General features: G+C 37.5%; 1 protein-coding gene across 1 annotated transcript in view; it reads right to left on the reverse strand.

The window, feature by feature from the left end:
- Window positions 1-3,320: 3,320 nt before the first annotated feature.
- LOC129745758 (5-hydroxytryptamine receptor 1-like) overlaps window positions 3,321-20,908 on the reverse strand; it is a 197,029-nt gene continuing 179,441 nt past the window's right edge. The window contains exon 2 of the mRNA XM_055739087.1: window positions 3,321-11,257. Within this exon, the coding sequence (XP_055595062.1) occupies window positions 9,024-10,457 (1,434 nt within the window). The 5' untranslated portion in view covers window positions 10,458-11,257 and the 3' untranslated portion in view covers window positions 3,321-9,023. The remainder of the gene's footprint in view (window positions 11,258-20,908) is intronic.

Here is a 20,908-nt window from a genome sequence, read left to right on the forward strand (position 1 = left end):
TATATGTGCATATAGTGCTATCATTAGTGCTATTTTTTGCTTCTATGCATTAATAATGCCTCTATAAAACTAAAAAGCATTATTAAAGCTGATATAATGCTGACTTGCATAAGAAATGTTGATTTAATGCTGATTAAGGGTTCTGGCTTAATGATTATGGTTACTTGGGAAGTAACTCACAAATCATATCTGTTTTCTATGATTAAATAACCGTCCTTCTTAAGGTGGCCATTATGCCTTTATTTCCCCTACTGCACGAGCGAAGGAATATTTATCATATTTTTTTTTTATCTTTAGTACATCTCTGGTGATTTTTAATGCAAAAATTTTATTTTCTCATACCAATATCCATAAAAAACTGAAGCTTGGATGGACTTCGGATGATTTCGGGCCGAGTTCTACTTCCGGTTGAAAAAAAAACTTGGAATTAAAATCAAACAAATATTCACTTTTATTGATAAGAGGTAAACGAGACATTCCAGGTGTTAATCCCATAAAACTTTTCTCTCAACTGATCGTTATATTTCACTCGGATTGCCAGTATTTTGCTATGGTCTTTTTTGTCAACTTTTTCCGTGCTTGCAGATTGATAGAAACTGAACAGCGCGCCACAATTCCATCAACCGTAGGTTCGCGTCTTCACTGCTTAGTTCGCAATTGGTACACCCTTGTGATGGCGCTAGCATTCAAAAATTACTCAACGTGTTCTAATGACACGTAGAAAAATATGTAGAAATTTAATTTTTTTTTTCAAGCATTTTCAGCCTGCTCCAATTTTTCTGCGTTCAATATTATAAGTTGCTATGATGTTCAATTTGTGTTTTGTTTTGTTTTGAGTGAAAAAAGGTCCCGATGATTGAAATGTACTATAGATTCATAAAGATTTCAAATTTGAGGAACAAAATCTACATATGAAAATAAACTCTTCATATTTAATAATTATTATTTCAATCATTAAAATAAGTAAATTTTTAAAAGAACTTCATATTGAATTGAAATTGACATTTGAAATTTCTCATCAGTTTTTTTAGCAAATGTATAAAAGTCATAGATTTGAAGATTTTCAAAGCTGAAATATTGTAAATCTTATTGAAAAAAACAGGATTCGCAGTTCTTTTGAAAAAAAAAACAGGTCTTCTGGTGAACGATTTAAACTTTTCATTATATTTGGGAATATATTCATTACATCATCTGAATTTTTCAGATGATGTAATAAATATATTCTCAAATAAAAAGCCTAGTGTAAATTACCAGTTACAACAATAAGCGTCCATTACCAGAAGGCTCAAATCGAGCTTTTTGGTGTGGGGGAGTGTGGTAAGCCGCTAAGAAAAAACAAAAAAAAAGACTTTTTTTGAAAGAACTGCGAATCTTTTTTCGAATATTCAAAAATTCAAAACACCCTTTTTCAATAAGAATGGAATTGATCCGATACATTAAAACTAAAATTTTAACTAACTGAGATACAAAAAGAAGAATATTTTCGACTCATCAATTGAAAATTAAATGATTTAGGGTCCATTCAAATATTAAGCAGAAAATCTGATAAGAATGTGTTACGCAGGGGGGAGGGGGGTTGAAAACGTTGAAAACAGTTTGTTACTCTTGACAACTGACTCATAGGTTACTATAATTTATCATAAACTCAACAGGTATCATAACATGTTCGGGAAACCATACTTCAGGAATGATGAGTTAGTTTGCACCAGGAGCTCTAATAACAAACAGTTGCGTCACACGCAAGCTTTTCTCCTCACTTACGATAAGAAATAAGAATTCAAATTCAAAATTTATAGCCAGAATTTCGACGATTGATGAACGCTTTAGGAGTGCATCTGCTTTAAATAATAACACGAATGTTTGAGTAAAATTAATTATGAGAAAATATGTTCTATGCTTCTGTATTAAGTATTATTTCCTTGATAAGAAATTAATATCATTCGAAACCTTGGATTAAATACAGTACCGTTCATATTTGTATAGAAATTGGAAGCAAGCGCACTGTCACTCCGGCTTTGAACTTTCATAACTTTTTACTGTGATGATATTTTTTGATCAAATTTTTTGCGTTAGATAGATCAACTGTCACACTATTATATCACAAAATTTGAGCTTTCTGGAGTTTGTGTGGCCTGAGAAACAGTAATTTTACCAAAATCGGACTTTTTGGACTTTTCTCATTCAAACTGCAATATCTCTGAAACTTCACTACATTTTTCATTGAAATTTTTCACAGTGATTGTTGAAATATGAAGCTAGCATGTCTGAAGTTTTCGAAAAGTTCTAACGATGAGATCAAAAGTTACGCGAGGTGCAATATTTCAGGCATGAACCTTGAAATGCGATTTCTATAGAATTTTGGACGATTCATGAGAACAATATCGTTTCCTCCACCAATCAGACAAAAAATGTCTGGCAAAAGCAATGAAGAAAAGAAAAAAAGAAATAAATGATCCATTTGTGTTTTGAAATCAGAATCTCGCGATATTGTTGTGATTTTTCGGTTGAAATAGATTTACTGGTTGTTGAACAGAGAATATGATTTTCCTATGGAAACATTCGTCCAAAATTCGTCCAAAATTTGATCAAAAAATATCATCAGAGTAAAAAGTTATGGAAGTTCAAAGTCGAAGTGACAGTGCGCTTGCTTCCAATTTCTATACAATTATGAACGGTACTGTATATGAAAAGTGTATAAACAATCTGTTAAGACCGAAAAGCCAATTCATCACCTAGATATTATTCTCAGTCGAGCAATAAATTTTTTATAAAAAATTTGGTCAATTCAAATTCAAAACCTGTTTAAGTATTATAAAGGGGCCCAACGATAAAGGCCCTTATCAATTTTGTCCATGAATGGGCATTAAAAACCACTCAATCTGTTAACACCAAGTTTTCCAATTTCGGAAAATAAACTGCTCGCTTGATTGATCTGTATAAAAGCCAAACCATATTTGTGAAGAGAAGGCAAAAAAAATAAAATCCGAAAAATGGTAGGTACAAACATTCCAGCTGGAAAAATATTTTAGGGGAACCGACCTCGATTAACTCCTCGTTCGGATTCGAAAATGTGCTGCTGGTGGTTATCATCAACTCTGATTCCAATTCTGAAGAGCCCGATCCAGATTGATTCTTTTTTTTTCCCCTCGCCGGATACAGGATACAATTATTTCTCCGAAGGGAAAACCACAACGTTTTTTATTTCAATTTTCCGGATTCGAACCAAAGCTTGGTGAAACATAATTCATACCAGGGAGCGGTCATCGGTGAAATTATAGAGTACCATCATTAAAACGGAAGCGTGTAAATTTTTGCTTTGATCTCTACATGTTTATATTTTAATAATTTTATTTCTCGAATCGGTTTTATCGAGTCCCGCAACCGTTCGCCCAGCTTGTTGTATTTTTCAACACTTTGATTTTACTTGGTGCTTTTTTTTTCTTCTGCTCTTTTCCGCTGTATCATTTTATCATACTCATATGTAAGTGAGTGTTTTTTTTTTTCATCTGTCTCTCTTCATCTCTCATGATTTATCATCGGTGAATGTTTGTATTTGTGTGTATTTGTGAAAGGTAAATAGGTGTGTAAAAATATTCGCCCGTCCATTAATGTTTTTTTTTCTCTCTTTCGGTGAATATGCTACATGTCTACATTTGATTTTTCACGTTCTATTTGATTTGCCAGATTGCGAAAAATAAAAGTGTGGTACACAACTTTGTACCTACGATTGGAAAACTGAAAACAATTTCTCGATCGCTCGTTTGATGATGATTGATTCGTCCTAAATTGTTTACCTCTAGGAACCTACAATGTTCTGTTCCGAAATTCGAGTAATTGAAAGAATCCTTTCGAATGAGTGGCATTTCAGCAAAATTGAAACATTCATTCAACAGTGCGTAATTTTTTTCAAAATTGATAGCAAACGGGTTGTTTTCTAACTCACTCAAAAAATATCAGCTTATTTTGTCAGTAGTTTGAATTTGAATTCTAATGATTGCATAGAATTTGATTATGAAATGATAATGTTTAATTGCATAGTTGAAAACTTAAAGAAACATAAAAAAAATAGATTTATCTCACCCGAAACTTCCACAGTTTGATGTTTATTCCACAGGTAAACCAATCTTTGTCATTATGCATGTGTTCGCCAGTTAATGTTCAACAACTTTCACGGAACTCTTGTTACTTAAACTGTGAATTTTGATTTTTAAATTTTATGAAGCTGATTAAAATTTTCAGGAGCGGCTGTCAAACAGGTCTTCAAGCGAACGATGCTTGCTTAGATCTCCCTAAAAGTATCATAAAAGTTTACCGTGGTTGAATCAATGGGAATTTCCTCGATTGCTTTGATTCTGTAAAATTACTCAACGACACATATTGGACTATCAGAAATGTTTCTTAACAATTCGAAATGATTCTTTCAATTATTTTAATTTCAAATATTTAAAATAGAAAACAAAAAAACATTCTAGCTTTTGAACACTTTTTACTTAAAAGTTAATACTCTCTGTTTGTGTTTGTGTGTTTGTGTAAATAGACGAAACCATTTGCGATTGCTTATGGAAGGGATCTTTCCTTTGCTGCTGATTTGTTTTCTGACTCTGAATTTGAGCTATCCCACACTCTCTTTCTCTTAAGGTAAGTTTAAAAAAAACCTTCATAAAATAATGCGATAGACTCCGAATTAAGCTATAAATAATTTGGTATTTGTTCTAGGGTAGCAGTCATAAACAATCCTTTCTCTTCGTTTCTGTTTCTTTCCCTATTTTTCATTTTTGGTATCGATTCCTTAACGTTTTTTTTCACATTTGATTTGCTTAGTGTAAGTGTATAGATAGTAAAATAAATTGCTCAATTTGGTTTCATTTCTTTAGTATAGTTGATATATCTTCGTTAGATAATTTTTTTTTCTTCCTACTTGTAGCGAGTTTCATCATTTTCTGTTTAGCTTCTTAAGGTAGACAACTCTCTCTTCCGCTCAAATACTTGTTGTAGTGTGTTTTCTACATAGTTTTTACTTTTCACTGAATTAGTGTTTATAAAAAAGGTTTCCTCTACAGAATTTTTAACCTTTTTATTTAGCTTACAGGTGATTTCGCCCGATCGCTAAGATAGATTTTAGTACTTCGAGTTCTCTACTTTTCGGATGAATTTCACTTGGCTGCTCTAGTTGTGCCGAGTTTGTACATGAATGTTTTTATTCTCTCCATATTGACATTTAATGTTTACCTTAGTTGTAATGTGCTACTGTTTGTGTTCCACAGCTTGTTTTTACTGCTGTTCATTGCCAGTTTGACAGTTGACATGTTCTACGTACTGATCTTAGTACAAGTAAATTTAGACTTGTTTGTTTTTTCTTTGCTAGGAATCGTTCGCAAAGCTGCTTTACAGTTTTCTATCCAGCTTATCAGTTAACACGTGTGGGATTCGAAAATAAAATTCAACTAACGTTCAGCTACCGATACATGTTTTAATATAAACAGATCTACTACTTTTTGCTTTGTTCAACGAGTCTGATTGTTTTATTTTCGTATTCATTTATCATCGGGTTAGGAATTGCAAGAACCGATTCATCTATTTCTCCCTCACTGGTGAACGCCAGGGGGTTTTGTTAAGCTTCCTTAAAAGATCGAAAAAATATGAATATTTTTATCACGACAGTAGTGTACTAAGCAAAAGTTGCGTCTCTAACATCAGGGACTGTGTTAAAATGTCCGCAAGTACTGCGCACTGGAGAATCTCAACTTAATGTATAACCACATGTATATAAGAGTAGACTTTCTTCGAGCTGCTTGGAACTTGTTTTCCGGTGCGTAAAATAAATCGTGAACACCTTTCGTTTATCGTCTCATTTGTGATTAGCACTGCACCAGCTGCATCATTTGGATTAAACATTCAAAAATACTGATAACATAACAACGAACCTATAGGTACAACTTTTATCTCACATCCTAAAATTATCAAACGACAGAATAACAACTTTGCCGGAAGCTCAAACTTGTGTGTGTTTTTGTTATACTTTTTTTCTCTTTATTTTCCCTACTTAACGATTAATCTAACACTGCCTTTACACGTTTACATAAACTGTCTTTCGGAAACAAAAGTTGTCATGCGAATCTCATTGAACCGGATCGTTATTAATTTAATAACCTCCTTCGTATTCAGTCCCTAAATTAGTGTGATTTTTTTTTGCTGCCAGTAGCAATTTTCAGGGTATTTTCTCTTTTTTGATAACTAATTCCAATGTTTCTTATCATCAAATAGTGAGCCATTGTTTTATTTTTGTTTTTTTTTCAGTCACACACACTCATTCAATTGAATCGGTCAGCTTTTAAAGTGTTTCATTCCCATCGTCCAGCCGAAATATGGAAAGCTTCGAAAATATCATTCCTTGGAAAATTTCCGGTTCTTTTTTCAAGCCAAACGGCAATTTCATAAATTCATAGAGTCAAATTTGAGTTCTCTGTTCCTTTTAGAAGAATTCTTATACTGATTTTGATTTCCAGGGAAATTTTAACGTTGATGGGAAACTATCCTTATTGTAGATCTGACAATTGGCCATCTTATTGGGTGTCTCATTATGTCTAAGCACGATTTGGATACAACCCTCCTCATTTTGTTTACAGTTTAACTTAAAACTCTGTGAATCGTAAGCTCCAGTTTTTATAATTCTGGTGGTGTTTAGTAGTACACAAATGATGTACTATCCTCAACATTTTGCCTACTGAGTTGGCTAAAATGGAAGAAGTAAGCATTGGAGCGGTCTGAAATTTTTATTTGGAAGTATGAAGAGAAAAGCAGCTTCATGGACAAAAACAATTTAGGTGGAAACCGGGTCAAGTGATCAAAAAAAAGCTGCTTCGTGGACGAAAAAAACTTTGTGGAAATCTGGTCCGGTGGTCAAAACTTTGGACCGAAAAGTCATGCGCACTGATGACATTAAGAAGACTGCCTTAATTTGGGATCTAGCCAAAAAAGTGGGATTCCCGCGTAGCACAGTCTATCGTACCAAGGTAAGATTGGATCTACAGACATATAATAAGCATAAGAAGTCGAAGCGGAGTGAAAAAACAGGCTGCTTCCGTCAAACCAAGAGTTCGAAAATTATATGAACAACTGCTGTGTGAAAAATCAGTGTGCGTTATCAACGATCATGTAAATTTGATTATAACACGCTACCGAGTGACCATTATAACACTATTCGAGATGGCCAAAGTATTGACGTGACGAAAACATCAATTTTTACCGAATTTTTTTTTAAAAAGGCGATGGTTTGACAAGCCATAGTGAGGCATGTTTTCCGATCCGTTTATGTTTACTGATACAAGCAAGTATAATCACCCAGTACTGTTTTGGCTTGATTCGGCATCAGTTCAATTCTCAAACGACACGACGGCTTGCTAACAATCCAATAAAGTCCAGATCGTTCCGAAGCAGATGAATCTGACAAATTCTCCTCAAGCGAGACCGATAAAAAAAAAATTTGGGGCCTTACCTAATCATATTTGAGACAACATGTGAAGCCTGTAGATTCCACCGAAAACTTCGCAAAAGACCGAAAAAAGTGGCCAAAACCAGTCTGTGCTGAAGCGAATCAGAAGTCGCCGTTTAAAAACTCGATCTCTGGTCTACGATTGACTGAAATCTAATTTTTCATTGATTCACTGTAAAAGAAGACTACAGAGAACAAAATAGTGAAAAAATAATTTGCTCCTAAATTATGTATATACTATTCATTTTAAATCGTGCTGAGCGCTGATGTGGTCTAGTGGATAGGCTGGCGCGAGTCTGGTAACCCAGGCGTACTGGGTTCGATTCCCGGTATCGGCAAGAAAAACTTTTGGGTTCGAATCCCACAAGTTGCCGATAGGTAAGATGTGTTTCATTGAATAAATGATTATATATTTCAGAGGGAATGGGGTTAATCTGAAGAGACTATTGCAAGCGGAGTGGATTGCCAACCATTGTAGGTCTCTGTAGGTTGGATGACTTCCCTCGACGAACCATCGGCCGTGGAAGCCTGAAAAGCAATTCGAAGGCCAAGCCACACAGGCATAGGCTGGACCTTGCTACCGATGGGGGAACCATACATACATACATACATACTATTCATTTTAAATCGTACTTAGACATGATAGGACACCCTATAGCTCCCGAATGAGAAACGAAAAATTCCAACCCAGAACATCAGTGTGATATCCCGAGTTTGATGTCTCTAATGTGTTGATCAATAAATTGGATTGCTGATTGAATATCACTAATTGGACAATGAAGGGCACCGGTATTGAAAATTTAGCTTATGCTCATAGCAGGATAGGCCCTTAAGCTCTAAAATAGACCATCATTAGTTGAAAAAATGTTGGATCTTTTTTCAACCCGAAAGGCAATTGAATCAACTCACAAAGCCGTTTTGACAAACATGCCTCTTTTTGCCAAACCGATGTCCGTATCCCTGAGGATGGAATGGCATGAAAAATTGGACATCGTGCTATATTTTTACTTCTCAATACAAATACAAGGACATGACCTTATTTGAAAAGACGATCTGAATGAAAACCCTCCAATCGTTATCGACCTCAACCTATTGTAACATGATTGATCTTTCCCAATTTCATCTCTTCGTAACATCAGAACCGATTCATAATTCATTACAACTAGTAGGTTGATACTAAATTATTCGAAAATATCCTCTCTTTGTTTCCTGTGGCTGTTTCTAATAAAAACGCTCTCTTTCTATCTCTCTCATAAGCCTTAACGCACGCTCCTTCAAACGCTCTCATTCCTAAACGGCCACACTTTTTTGGTTTCTATTTCTTAACACAACTTAGCACAATATACTTTACGAGTTTGTTCCAGTGAGTGAGTGTGTATGTTTAGGTGGTGCAAGGGTAATGTTTGATATTCGCAGGGGTGCTGTGCTGGTTACGTTACGTTACGATCGACGCTTGCAGAGGCATCGGTATCGGTGTGCTACTACTGCTATTACAACTACTAGTGATGATTGTACCGGCAGGTTGCGGATTTCAGAGAAAGCTCTCCCGAGCCGTGTGCTGGCCCTCGTTGTCCAGCACGAAGCGCTGCGAGCCCGGCTCTCCGTACTGGCTGTGGTAGAAGTCTTCCCGCATCAGGATGTTCAGGTTCGAACAGCGGAAGTACAGTATTTCCTGGAATGGCTTCCGGAAGTCCCGATTCAGGGTGGCGTAGATGATCGGATTGAGAAGGGAGTTGGCATAACCGAGCCACAGGAAGAACGACGACAGCGTAGGGTAGTCGTCGTCCATGAGTGGCCTTACGAGGGCCAGGATGAAGAAGGGCAGCCAGCAGACGGTGAAAGCGGACATGATGATGCCCAGGGTTGTGGACGCTTTGCGTTCCTTCGCCAGCTGGAATCGCAGCTTCTTCTGATGGGGTGAATTGTTGGGCGCCACTGGTTCCGGGGGTTTGAGCATGGCTTGACTTTTGTCCACTGCGAGGGAGTTTTCCAGTCTTGTTTGGGCCCGCTTTTCATCTTTAACTATTCGGCGGGCGGCTCGGAATATCTGATAGTATACAAAAAGCATCACCGCCAGGGGTATGTAGAAGGACCCCAAGGTGGCATAAATTTGATAACCTACATCTTCGGAAACGGCACAAAATGGGCGCTGCTCTTCGCCCTGGCCGATCGTATGTTTATTGCCTAGAATTAAAAGTGGTGGCAACGAAATACAAGCGGCGGCCAACCACACCAGTCCTACGCAAAGCATCATTCGGCGGGGCGTTCGCTTGACGCCGTACTCGAGGGGCTTCGTGATGGCCCAATACCGATCGACCGAGATTGCACACAGGTTCAGAATCGACGCCGTACAAGAGAGCACGTCGAACGAAACCCAAATATCACAGAAAACTCGTCCAAAGTTCCACTCGCCCAGAACCTCGTACATCAACGCGGGTGGCATCACCAGGCAGGCCACGCACAGATCCGAAACGGCAAGTGACACCAGCAAATAGTTACAGGGTCGCCTCAACTTTCGTACCAGACACACCGCGACGCAGACTAGGATGTTGCCTACGATCGTGCCAAATATCACAGCTAGTAGAACGATGCATATCATCACCTTGCGAATTGTGTCGATCTCCGGTTCATGTTCCAGGGCATTGTCCGGAACCGTCGAAGCGACGATAGATCCCGCAGGACTTGTGGTGCTGCTAGCCGCTGCACCCCCAATTAGATCCAGTGAACCTCCGTGACCGGTAGCACCAGCTACGGCGTGGCTCAGCGTTTGATTCAGCGTCAACAGGGCAACGGGAACCGCTTGATGGACGTCACTAAACCCGCCAACAACTGCTGCTGCTGGTGCCACCGTCGAAAAGTTCCCTAGCACCCCGGAAGACGTCGCTACACTGCTACTTTGCAAACTATACTGCGAGCTGCCAATCGTGAGTTCATCGACCAGGCGCGAAATGGCTAGTGCGTCCATATACGGACCACGACAGGTTTTCCTCCCTACTCAACCACTCAGTACTTTGTGCTTTCCAATTTCTCCCTAATCAGTTGCATTCTTCCGTTCTTGTTTGATCTCTCCACTACAATGGCTCATAAAGCTTTCATCTGCTACTTGACACGGTCCCGCTGAAACCTTTGATATCGTGATATGTGTCTGCTTCCTATGCATACAGAAAAACATACACTTTCCCAGCTTAGACCGTACCTCAAAGATCATTGCTCTGGCTTACTATCCCGGAAAATACAAAGCATCCACCAGCAGCGCTATAATTACTATGCTATGTGACACCGAGCAGAACCTAACCTATCGACCTTAACCCGAAGCTCTTGCTCATCGTCATTCGCGCTGTTCCTCCATCGATGACAAAAGGATGCTCTCTAACTAGCAACAACATCACAAAACACGACGACGACGACGATGGCTTTTATTTCACACCCTAGCGAAGCTGCAAAAGGGCTGTTGTTACTATTACAATCCTTTTGTCCGCAATCCACGTGGGCTTCCTTCAAAAAACAGGGAGTGGGGATTTTATCGTAATTGATTACCGACTGAGACTCACGGACCCAGTCGGAATTTAGTCCGGGGTTTTTGTTTGGCCGCAGCAGGTGGCTGCCTCTTCACAACCGGCCGCCAGAAAGCGAGAGTGATGGCATTCTACCGGTTGAAGGTTTTTGGGGTTTTTTTGTTTTGTTTTAAAGACTCCTCCTTCTCCTAAGCTGTCACTCTGAGATGGGTTGACAGCGTGCAGGTGCCTTCGGATTGATGATTGTCATCTGAAACGAGATGAAAACAAATGGAAAACATTCGGATTAGAGATGTTCGGAGGAAGTTTCGTTAAAGATATGGTTCTGATGTAATTTAATGTTAAAAAAATAGCAAATCAAGGTTGGTCTCAACGTTGTAGTTTAAGTTTTATGAAACTTTCAATAAATTTTGAAAAAACATCACAAAATCTAGAGACACAAAAGCCACAACCGTGGAAAAATGTCTATAATAAATTTTAAATAATAAAACCAAAAAATGTTATAGAAAATTCAATCCGCGCTTGCCCGGATATTCAAGGAAAAATTCGAGGCGAGTCTGGTCCAGCCTGGAGGCCCGGATTTCTTAAAAAACTGCAGGGTTTTTGCCTGGATTTGCTTAATTCATCAAAAAATTCAAATTCAAAGCATCGAACGCAATTTTAATTTAATTATCATTTCTTTTAATTTTCTGGTTAAAATTCAACGAAAACACATCGTGGTCATTTTTAAAATATTGTTTATTATGTTCTTTACAATTTTTGTTAATGTTGCGCTGGTAAAAAAGAAAGTTTTTTCTGATAGAAAAAAAAGAGTTAATATTCCAGAACACTCCAACTCAAAAATCAATATAATTTCGATAAGTTTCCATCGCGGGGCCCCTCGAATTTGTTTGTTTTGTGTATTTTGACGTTTCATGAACAACTGGCTTGATTTTGGAATATTCAAACAGGTGTCTACATTCGAATAAGTTGTAAAATATGGAGAACGCCGAAATTTCTGGTTCCATTCCGTTGTCCATCCGGAAACTGGTTGCTCGTGATGTCAATAATGGTCAAACGCACCTGGAAGTAGCCAAGCACTACGAAATCAGCAAGAGAGCGGTGTCAAAAATCATGAAGAAGATAAAAACGTTCGAATCGGTGGTGGATCGCCCGAGAAGAGGACGGAAGCCCAAAACAGATGCCAGAAGGGTCAATAAATTTTTTCTTGAGGTGAAGAAAACCCAAAAATTACGATCTGGCAGATACAGGAAGAGCTCCAGCTTTCGGTATCACGTTGAATTGTCCGTCGCCGCATCCATGCGAAGAAGTACCACAGCAAGATCGCAGTGTTTGTAATTTTTGTATTTTTTGTAATTTTTTTTTTTTTTTGTTATTTTTGTAATTTTTGTAATTTTTGTAATTTTTGTACTTTTTGTACTTTTTGTAATTTTTGTAATTTTTGTAATTTTTGTAATTTTTGTAATTTTTGTAATTTTTGTAATTTTTGTAATTTTTGTAATTTTTGTAATTTTTGTAATTTTTGTAATTTTTGTAATTTTTGTAATTTTTGTAATTTTTGTAATTTTTGTAATTTTTGTAGTTTTTGTAATTTTTGTAATTTTTGTAATTTTTGTAATTTTTGTAATTTTTGTAATTTTTGTAGTTTTTGTAATTTTTGTAATTTTTGTAATTTTTGTAATTTTTGTAATTTTTGTAATTTTTGTAATTTTTGTAATTTTTGTAATTTTTGTAATTTTTGTAATTTTTGTAATTTTTGTAATTTTTGTAATTTTTGTAATTTTTGTAATTTTTGTAATTTTTGTAATTTTTGTAATTTTTGTAATTTTTGTAATTTTTGTAATTTTTGTAATTTTTGTAATTTTTGTAATTTTCGTAATTTTTGTGATTTTTGTAATTTTTGAAATTTTTGTAATTTTTGTAATTTTTGTAATTTTTGTATTTTTGTAATTTTTGTAATTTTTGTAATTTTTGTAATTTTTGTAATTTTTGTAATTTTTGTAATTTTTGTAATTTTTGTAATTTTTGTAATTTTTGTAATTTTTGTAATTTTTGTAATTTTTATAATTTTTGTCATTTTTGTAATTTTTGTAATTTTTGTCATTTTTGTAATTTTTGTAATTTTTGTCATTTTTGTCATTTTTGTCATTTTTGTCATTTTTGTCATGTTTGTAATTTTTGTCATTTTTGTAATTTTTGTAATTTTTGTCATTTTTGTCATTCTTGTCATTTTTGTCATTTTTGTCATTTTTGTCATTTTTGTCATTTTTGTCATTTTTGTCATTTTTGTCATTTTTGTCATTTTTGTCATTTTTGTCATTTTTGTATTTTTTGTAATTTTTGTCATTTTTGTCATTTTTGTCATTTTTGTCATTTTTGTCATTTTTGTCATTTTTGTCATTTTTGTCATTTTTGTCATTTTTGTCATTTTTGTCATTTTTGTCATTTTTGTCATTTTTGTCATTTTTGTCATTTTTGTCATTTTTGTCATTTTTGTCATTTTTGTCATTTTTGTCATTTTTGTCATTTTTGTCATTTTTGTCATTTTTGTCATTTTTGTCATTTTTGTCATTTTTGTCATTTTTGTCATTTTTGTCATTTTTGTCATTTTTGTCATTTTTGTCATTTTTGTCATTTTTGTCATTTTTGTCATTTTTGTCATTTTTGTCATTTTTGTCATTTTTGTCATTTTTGTCATTTTTGTCATTTTTGTCATTTTTGTCATTTTTGTCATTTTTGTCATTTTTGTCATTTTTGTCATTTTTGTCATTTTTGTCATTTTTGTCATTTTTGTCATTTTTGTCATTTTTGTCATTTTTGTCATTTTTGTCATTTTTGTCATTTTTGTCATTTTTGTCATTTTTGTCATTTTTGTCATTTTTGTCATTTTTGTCATTTTTGTCATTTTTGTCATTTTTGTCATTTTTGTCATTTTTGTCATTTTTGTCATTTTTGTCATTTTTGTCATTTTTGTCATTTTTGTCATTTTTGTCATTTTTGTCATTTTTGTCATTTTTGTCATTTTTGTCATTTTTGTCATTTTTGTCATTTTTGTCATTTTTGTCATTTTTGTCATTTTTGTCATTTATGTCATTTTTGTCATTTTTGTCATTTTTGTCATTTTTGTCATTTTTGTCATTTTTGTCATTTTTGTCATTTTTGTCATTTTTGTCATTTTTGTCGTTTTTGTCAATTTTGACATTTTGAATACTGTCCGGTTTTTGGATTAAAAAATCTGAAATCGAATGCCCAATTTTTTCCAGGCTCATACAAAAATCGCCCGGAATAGCCCGACCCGGATAAGTTCTGGAGAATCTTTGGAATTCTAAGTCTAAGGATCAAGTTTTATTTTATTTTCAGTTCAGTTTCAGTTCAGTTTCAGTTCAGTTTCAGTTCAGTTTCAGTTCAGTTTCAGTTCAGTTTCAGTTCAGTTTCAGTTCAGTTTCAGTTCAGTTTCAGTTCAGTTTCAGTTCAGTTTCAGTTCAGTTTCAGTTCAGTTTCAGTTCAGTTTCAGTTCAGTTTCAGTTCAGTTTCAGTTTTCATGATGATGATTTGGCTGACTTCTCGAATTCCTTTTAGGTGTCAGAACTTGATTGAAACTATTATAATGATAAAGCTTCATTGTATGATGCAAAGCATCGTATTTATCAGTTTGTTCACACATTTAAGCTAATAAGTATAATTGTACATCAATGAACATTTCATTGTTCCAATTCTTGGAATCTAAAAGCTATGAACAAAAAAATAATCTCCAGTTGGCGTGTAAACTTCCCATTGAGTTTGATTCTTGAAACGTTGAAAATCAACGATAATTGATAACACTCTATCACCTGTCACTCGAATGAAAATCACAATCATCTAGAAATTCACATATCTACTGTGAATTAAAATTATATGAAGCGTCCATGAAAAATGCCATTGAAAATTATAAAAACCCGCAAAACTGACGCATTCAATTTCAGATATTTTTTAAGTTTTCGGTGAATGAATGTTGAATGAATGAAAAAAAAATGTTTTCATAAGTTTCAAAGGACGTTCCCTTCCAGTCAGTGGGTAATAATCACTCGAGCTGCAGCAACAGGTGTAGTTCCACGATGCGTAGCATTAATGAGAATTTCTATTCATCAAGGTTTTTCGGTTGGTAGGTTGGAAGAAAACACCTCAAGGTGGAATTTCCCACCATCATCATCATCAGTTGGCTGCCAGCAAGCTGTTGCGCGTTCTGAATTTGATTTACATTTTCCCGCACAGCTCGAATCAATTCACATCACGTTGGGTACAACGCGCGTTCTGTTGTGAATGAGGCTTTGATCGAATAACATCCCTACATGAAAGAGAGAGAGAAGGGAAGAGGATGAGGACAACGACGCCTCCATTCCATCCGATCCCATTGACGCCCACGAACTACACATTAACATCTTTTCATCCAAAAACAGCAGCTCTCGATCGGCAGCAACCGCGAGTTCCTTTTATGGTGTGATGCAATCTAAAACGTGTTACAGCTCAGTTGAATGATGATAGTGTGTACCTTGCTACTATACAATCGAAAACTCATTTCCCAGCCCTTGTCCGATTCTAATGAAAAACCGAGCCTTTCCTCCATTCATGGAAGTCGATAGGGTGCGCACACAGGCTGTGGATCAACATTTTCAGGCAATCTATTTTTAGGAAGGTAATTCTCGATTGGCTCTCTACATCAGAAGGGTTCATAGTCAACAGGCGGTGGATAATTAAAATCCAATCAAAGCGGTCATTTTTCACTTTCGGTTTTATAGCGAGAAACGAACACGTCAACAAAATTGTGTTTATTACAACAAAGTTTATGGTCAAATTTTAACAAAATGTGTTTGTTTAATTTTAGTCTAATTGTTACTAAATTTGTTGGCACTATGCTCCTCTTAAGTCCGTTAATAGTGACTGAAAACATCCTACAGTTAGGTTATTTCGAAATACCGTGTTGACATCGACAACGCTGGAAGCGTTGCTTTCGACGCGCCGCTGTGAAATGCAGTTTAGTGGCGAGCGAGGTATTAGATCACAAGGTTCTCTGACTTTGTCAGTGAGTAGGCGAGGAGAGCGCGGCGAGGTTCAGTGAGTTTGTTTGTAAACATCGGGAAATTTGTTCGAGCTGAGGCCTTTGTTAGTAAACAAACTCCACGAACTCCATAGTAGCCAAATCAAAATGGCTGAATTGGGAGTTTCTCATATCGTTACACCTCCTATATATACACACCTTGGTGGCGGGCAGATTAACTGACGTTTCCCTTGAACTGTCAGATGATTGGCGGTCTCGCTCGCTCTCTTCTTCACGCCAGCCATGCGAAATAAAAAAACTCGGATTCCGACGGAAAAAATGTGGCCTTGATTGAAAAGTTAAGTTCGTCCATCGATTGTCGGTTCACTGCTCTAGGAGATCAAACTGCAGATAACATTCAGGACGTTCGATTAGAGATGAAAAATCTCAATGACGAATTAGAACGCATGAAAATTCAAGTGAACCTTCTACAGAATGTGCGCGATTGTAGTGCTGTGATAAATGGTCGTCAATATTCTCACCAACGAGAGACGGTCATATTCGTGCCTGGAAGGAGGTTTAGAAAGAAGATTTGGACAACAATTCCACCAAGCCCTCCACCATGCTCAACTCCGCTCAAGAAGGCAGCAGAAAGGTGAAGACCTCGTTGAGTTTGCTGAGGACGTTCGACGTTTGACAGCGTCAGTCTATCACGACTGTCCAAGAGATGCCCATGATAAAATCGCCATGAATCACTTTCTTGATGGGCTTAACGATCCCGCTATTCAGGATCTCCTACTACTACTACTTAGACTAAGCTATACAGTCAGCTCATCAATTCCACCTTTCTCGTAATGCAATCAGATCGCATATCCATTCGGTGAGATTAGTTCGCGAGCCCGAGAACGCTTCTAGTGCAGGATCCGAAGAAGAATCTCTGGAGGAGGGAGAGCCTGTCTACGGCGTGAGATCCACTTTAACTCAAATTCAGCGTCGCCGTTTCAAATCACGCAGCTACCACTCAAAGAATTCGGGAAACGGGAAGACGCCAGCTTAGAGGAGCATAGACTGGCAGAATCAATTGCTCCGTCTGATGTTTTGCTCGTTCATTCGCTCAACCTTCAACACGGGAGCTATCTCACGGATGTATCAGTGAAAGGAGTATCTTGTAAAGCTGTCATCGACTGTGGAGCCGCTGTAACGATTCTTGATCGTTCTTTTTGGGATCTTGGAGAAAGTGTAAACAAAATGGATAAACCAAAGTGCATCAAAACAGTGTCTGGTGAAGTTTTGCCCGTGATCGCGGAAAAAGAGATAGGGTTCAAGTTTGGAAAACATTTTGTAAGACACAAAGACTGGATAGTTGATATTACCGAAGACTACATAATTGGTAATGACTTTTTCCGTGCTCATGGCTGTGTTATTGACTTTGTGAGAAATGTGTTGCGGGTATCGGACTGTAAACCCATACCGCTTCGAGTGGACAAAAAGGATGTGCCGAGAGTGTTTCAAATAAGTTCAATTGAAGAGGTAGTCATAGCTCTCTGGAGTGAGCTGATAACGTACGCGGAATGTAACGGCGAATCAGAGTCATCCGTCCCCGTCAGATTGATGAATGCCTCGCAACAGTCGGTAAATATTCCGAAAGGAACCGTGATTGCGAATGGTCCGTTGAAGTGATCAATCCTGAGAAATCGATTCCCGTAAAAAGCGAACCCACTCATAAAATTCCTTTGCATTTGCAGCAAGTTTTCGAAGATTCGACGACCAATATCGACCCAACCAGTAAAAAGATGTTTGCAAGCTTCCTACTGAAAAAATCGGCCGTTTTCTGTACTGGATCGAGTGACATGGAGAGGACACACGTAGTCGAACATCGAGTCGATACTGGTCATCATGTACCCATGAAACAAGCTCCTCGAAAGATCCTTCAGGTTTTGTATAGATTACAGAAAACTTAACGACATTACTAAAAAGGATTACTATCCCCTTCCCTAGGATTGATCTCACGCTAGACGACCTCAGTGGTTCCAAATTATTCTCTACGATAGATCTAAAAAGCGGTTTCTGGCAGGTTGAGATGGATCCCGTCGATCGTGAAATGACAGCATTCTCAACCGGAAGAGACCTTTGGGAATTTTCAGTCATGCCATTCGGACTGTGCAACAGTCCTGCCGTTTTTCAAAGGCTCATAGAGCTCGTCTTAAATGGTGATTCCTGGAGATTTTGTATCATATACATGGACGACATTATAGCGCATTCTCGAAACTTCGATGAACACCTAAAACAGCTTGAAGAAGTCTTCAACCGTCTGCATGCTGTAAATCTGGAAACCAACACGAGCAAATGTACGTTTCTTCAAGCAAAGGTAAAATTTCTGGGACATACGATATCTGTCGATGGTATTCAAACCGACCCAGAGAAAACAAGGGCAGTTATTCAGTGGCCAAGACCGTCAAATATCACTGAGCTGAGAAGTTTTACACATTGACTAAGTTAGCGATTCAATTAGCGGCGCTAATTTTTCAGTTAGCGATGCCGAACTCTGAAAATGCGTTTCAAGAATTAAAAATCAGGCTGACGGAAGCACCGATACTTGCCTTTACCCAGGAGGCCGGAGAATTTTTACTAGATACTGAACGCTGAACGCAACTATTGCGTCACTCGAAAGGAGTTGGCGGCTGAGCCCTTTCATCACTATCTGTACGGCAGACGTTTCCTACTTTGAACCAACCATGCTGCTCTTACCTGGTTAGAAAGTTTCAAAGATCCGGAAGGCCAAGTAGCTCGATGGATTGAGTGCCTTTCGCTCTACGATTACGTTATCGTGCATCGTCCTGGATTACGGCATACCAATGCTGATGGGCTTTCTCGAAGACCATGCTACGTTTTTGGTTGTAAGCACTGCACCAAACTTGATCAAATGAAGCAAAACTTCGCTACCACAGACCAGCCTGTGCAAATGTGTCTCCTTTTATCAACTGATGACCATCGATCTCGAGAGGCACAACAGAAGGATGATGTACTTCGGAACGTAATATCGTAAATAAACCATTGTGGACGACCCTCTTTGGAATCAATCACTGGTCTGAGCCCGTTATGCAAAAGCTACTGGTCAATATTCGATACACTTCTGGTACATGACGAGCTGCTTTGCCGGATAGTCATTGAGTATCCTAATTCTCGTCGTCAAATAATAGTCTCCCGTGCAATGGTAAACGAGATCCTGGAGAAAATACATAGTGGGCTTACTGGAGGTCATTACGGAATCACCAAGACTCTGCTTAGAGTGAAGCTAAGGATGTTACTGGATCGGTATCTCCAGAGATGTCAAATTGTGGTGTTTATCCTGCCGCAATGTGGAGCACGTGAGGGGCCGTCCAAAAGGAGTCGTGGCGAGCTTCAACCATCGATCGTCGGCGAACCATTTCAAAAATTCGGAATCGATGTTCTCGGGCCGTTCCCAGTTACCGATAGAGGCAACAAATGGGTGTTAATTATGACAGACTATTTCACTAAATGGCCAGAAGCTGTGGCCATCCCATCGCAGACTGCCGAAATAGTTATCGGAAACAGTGATTTGCCGCTCTGGAGTTCCGAATCTAATTCACTCCGATCAAGGTAGAAATTTTGAAAGCGAAGTTTTCGGATGCCTTCTCAATGTCTTAGGAGCGAAAAAGACAAGAACTACCCCCTTACATCCGCAATCTGACGGACTAGCCGAACGATTCAATAGAACTCTTCTGGATTTTCTTGCAAAATTCATCGACAAAGACCAGAAGAATTGGGATAAGCTTTCACCTCTAGCCTTACTCAGCTACAGGGCCTCTACTCAGGAAAGTACAAAATTCACCCCTGCCATGCTCAATCTAAAGTCTGTTTCACATAGAATCTGGTCGGATAAAATAGATCATTTCTCCGCATAAACATAACGCACAACAAAAGTAAAAATGACATTTTGTAGGGTTTTTATTGCACTTTAAGGAAAAAAAAAACATAAAAATCATTCGTCAGCTTTTCGGATGAATTTTCGATCATTTTTTGTGATACCACCCATCATTTTCTGCACAGTACTGCTGATAACCTCATTCGCCATCTTGTTCCACCACTTTTCCATTTGAGCGGGTTTTTTCATGGTTCTGCCACATTTCTTCAGTTTGCCCTTAACTATTGCCCAATATTTCTCGATGGGACGAAAATCCGGTTTGGTGGATTGATACTTTTTTCAACAAAACCGATCTTGTTCTCCTTATACCACTTAACGACATCCCGGCTGTAGTGGCAGCTTGCATGTCTGGCCAGAAATTCACCGAATGAATGGCAAAACCCTCTTCTGGAGACATTCTTCTTTGTAAACATTTCCATTCATTGTGTCCCCAGTGATGAAAATCTTAGTCTTCTTCCCACAACTACAGATCCTTTGCCAAATCATCAACTTACGAGCAAATTTATCTTCGAAAACAAACTTGAATCTACCCGCAACATTCCCTTTACGCTTCGCAGGATAAAATTTGTTACCGGGTATTTGTCCAAAATCCATTTTGACGTAAGTTTCTTTTTCGTAAAATCACGCAAGGAGATTCCAGGATTATTGTGAACTGATCGAATTTCATTTGCTCGCAGCTTCCGGTCATATGTTCCACTTTCACGCCTGGTTTGTTTTGCTCGATCCACCGTAAGGGTCTCCCGGTAACGTTGCAGCACCGAATTTACAGTCGATTTAGGATATTTCAGGAATTTCGCGATCTTTACCCCTGACCACGTCGGTTTCTCTACGTGAGTGTGCAGAATTTTCTCTCGCCTTTCGCGTTCCATCGTCGATAACTTTTGACTGACTGCTTCAATCTTGATGAAATTTTCACCACTAAGTAAACAAACCATCCGGAT

This window comes from Uranotaenia lowii, chromosome 1, assembly GCF_029784155.1.
Source record: "Uranotaenia lowii strain MFRU-FL chromosome 1, ASM2978415v1, whole genome shotgun sequence".
NCBI lineage: Eukaryota > Metazoa > Arthropoda > Insecta > Diptera > Culicidae > Uranotaenia > Uranotaenia lowii.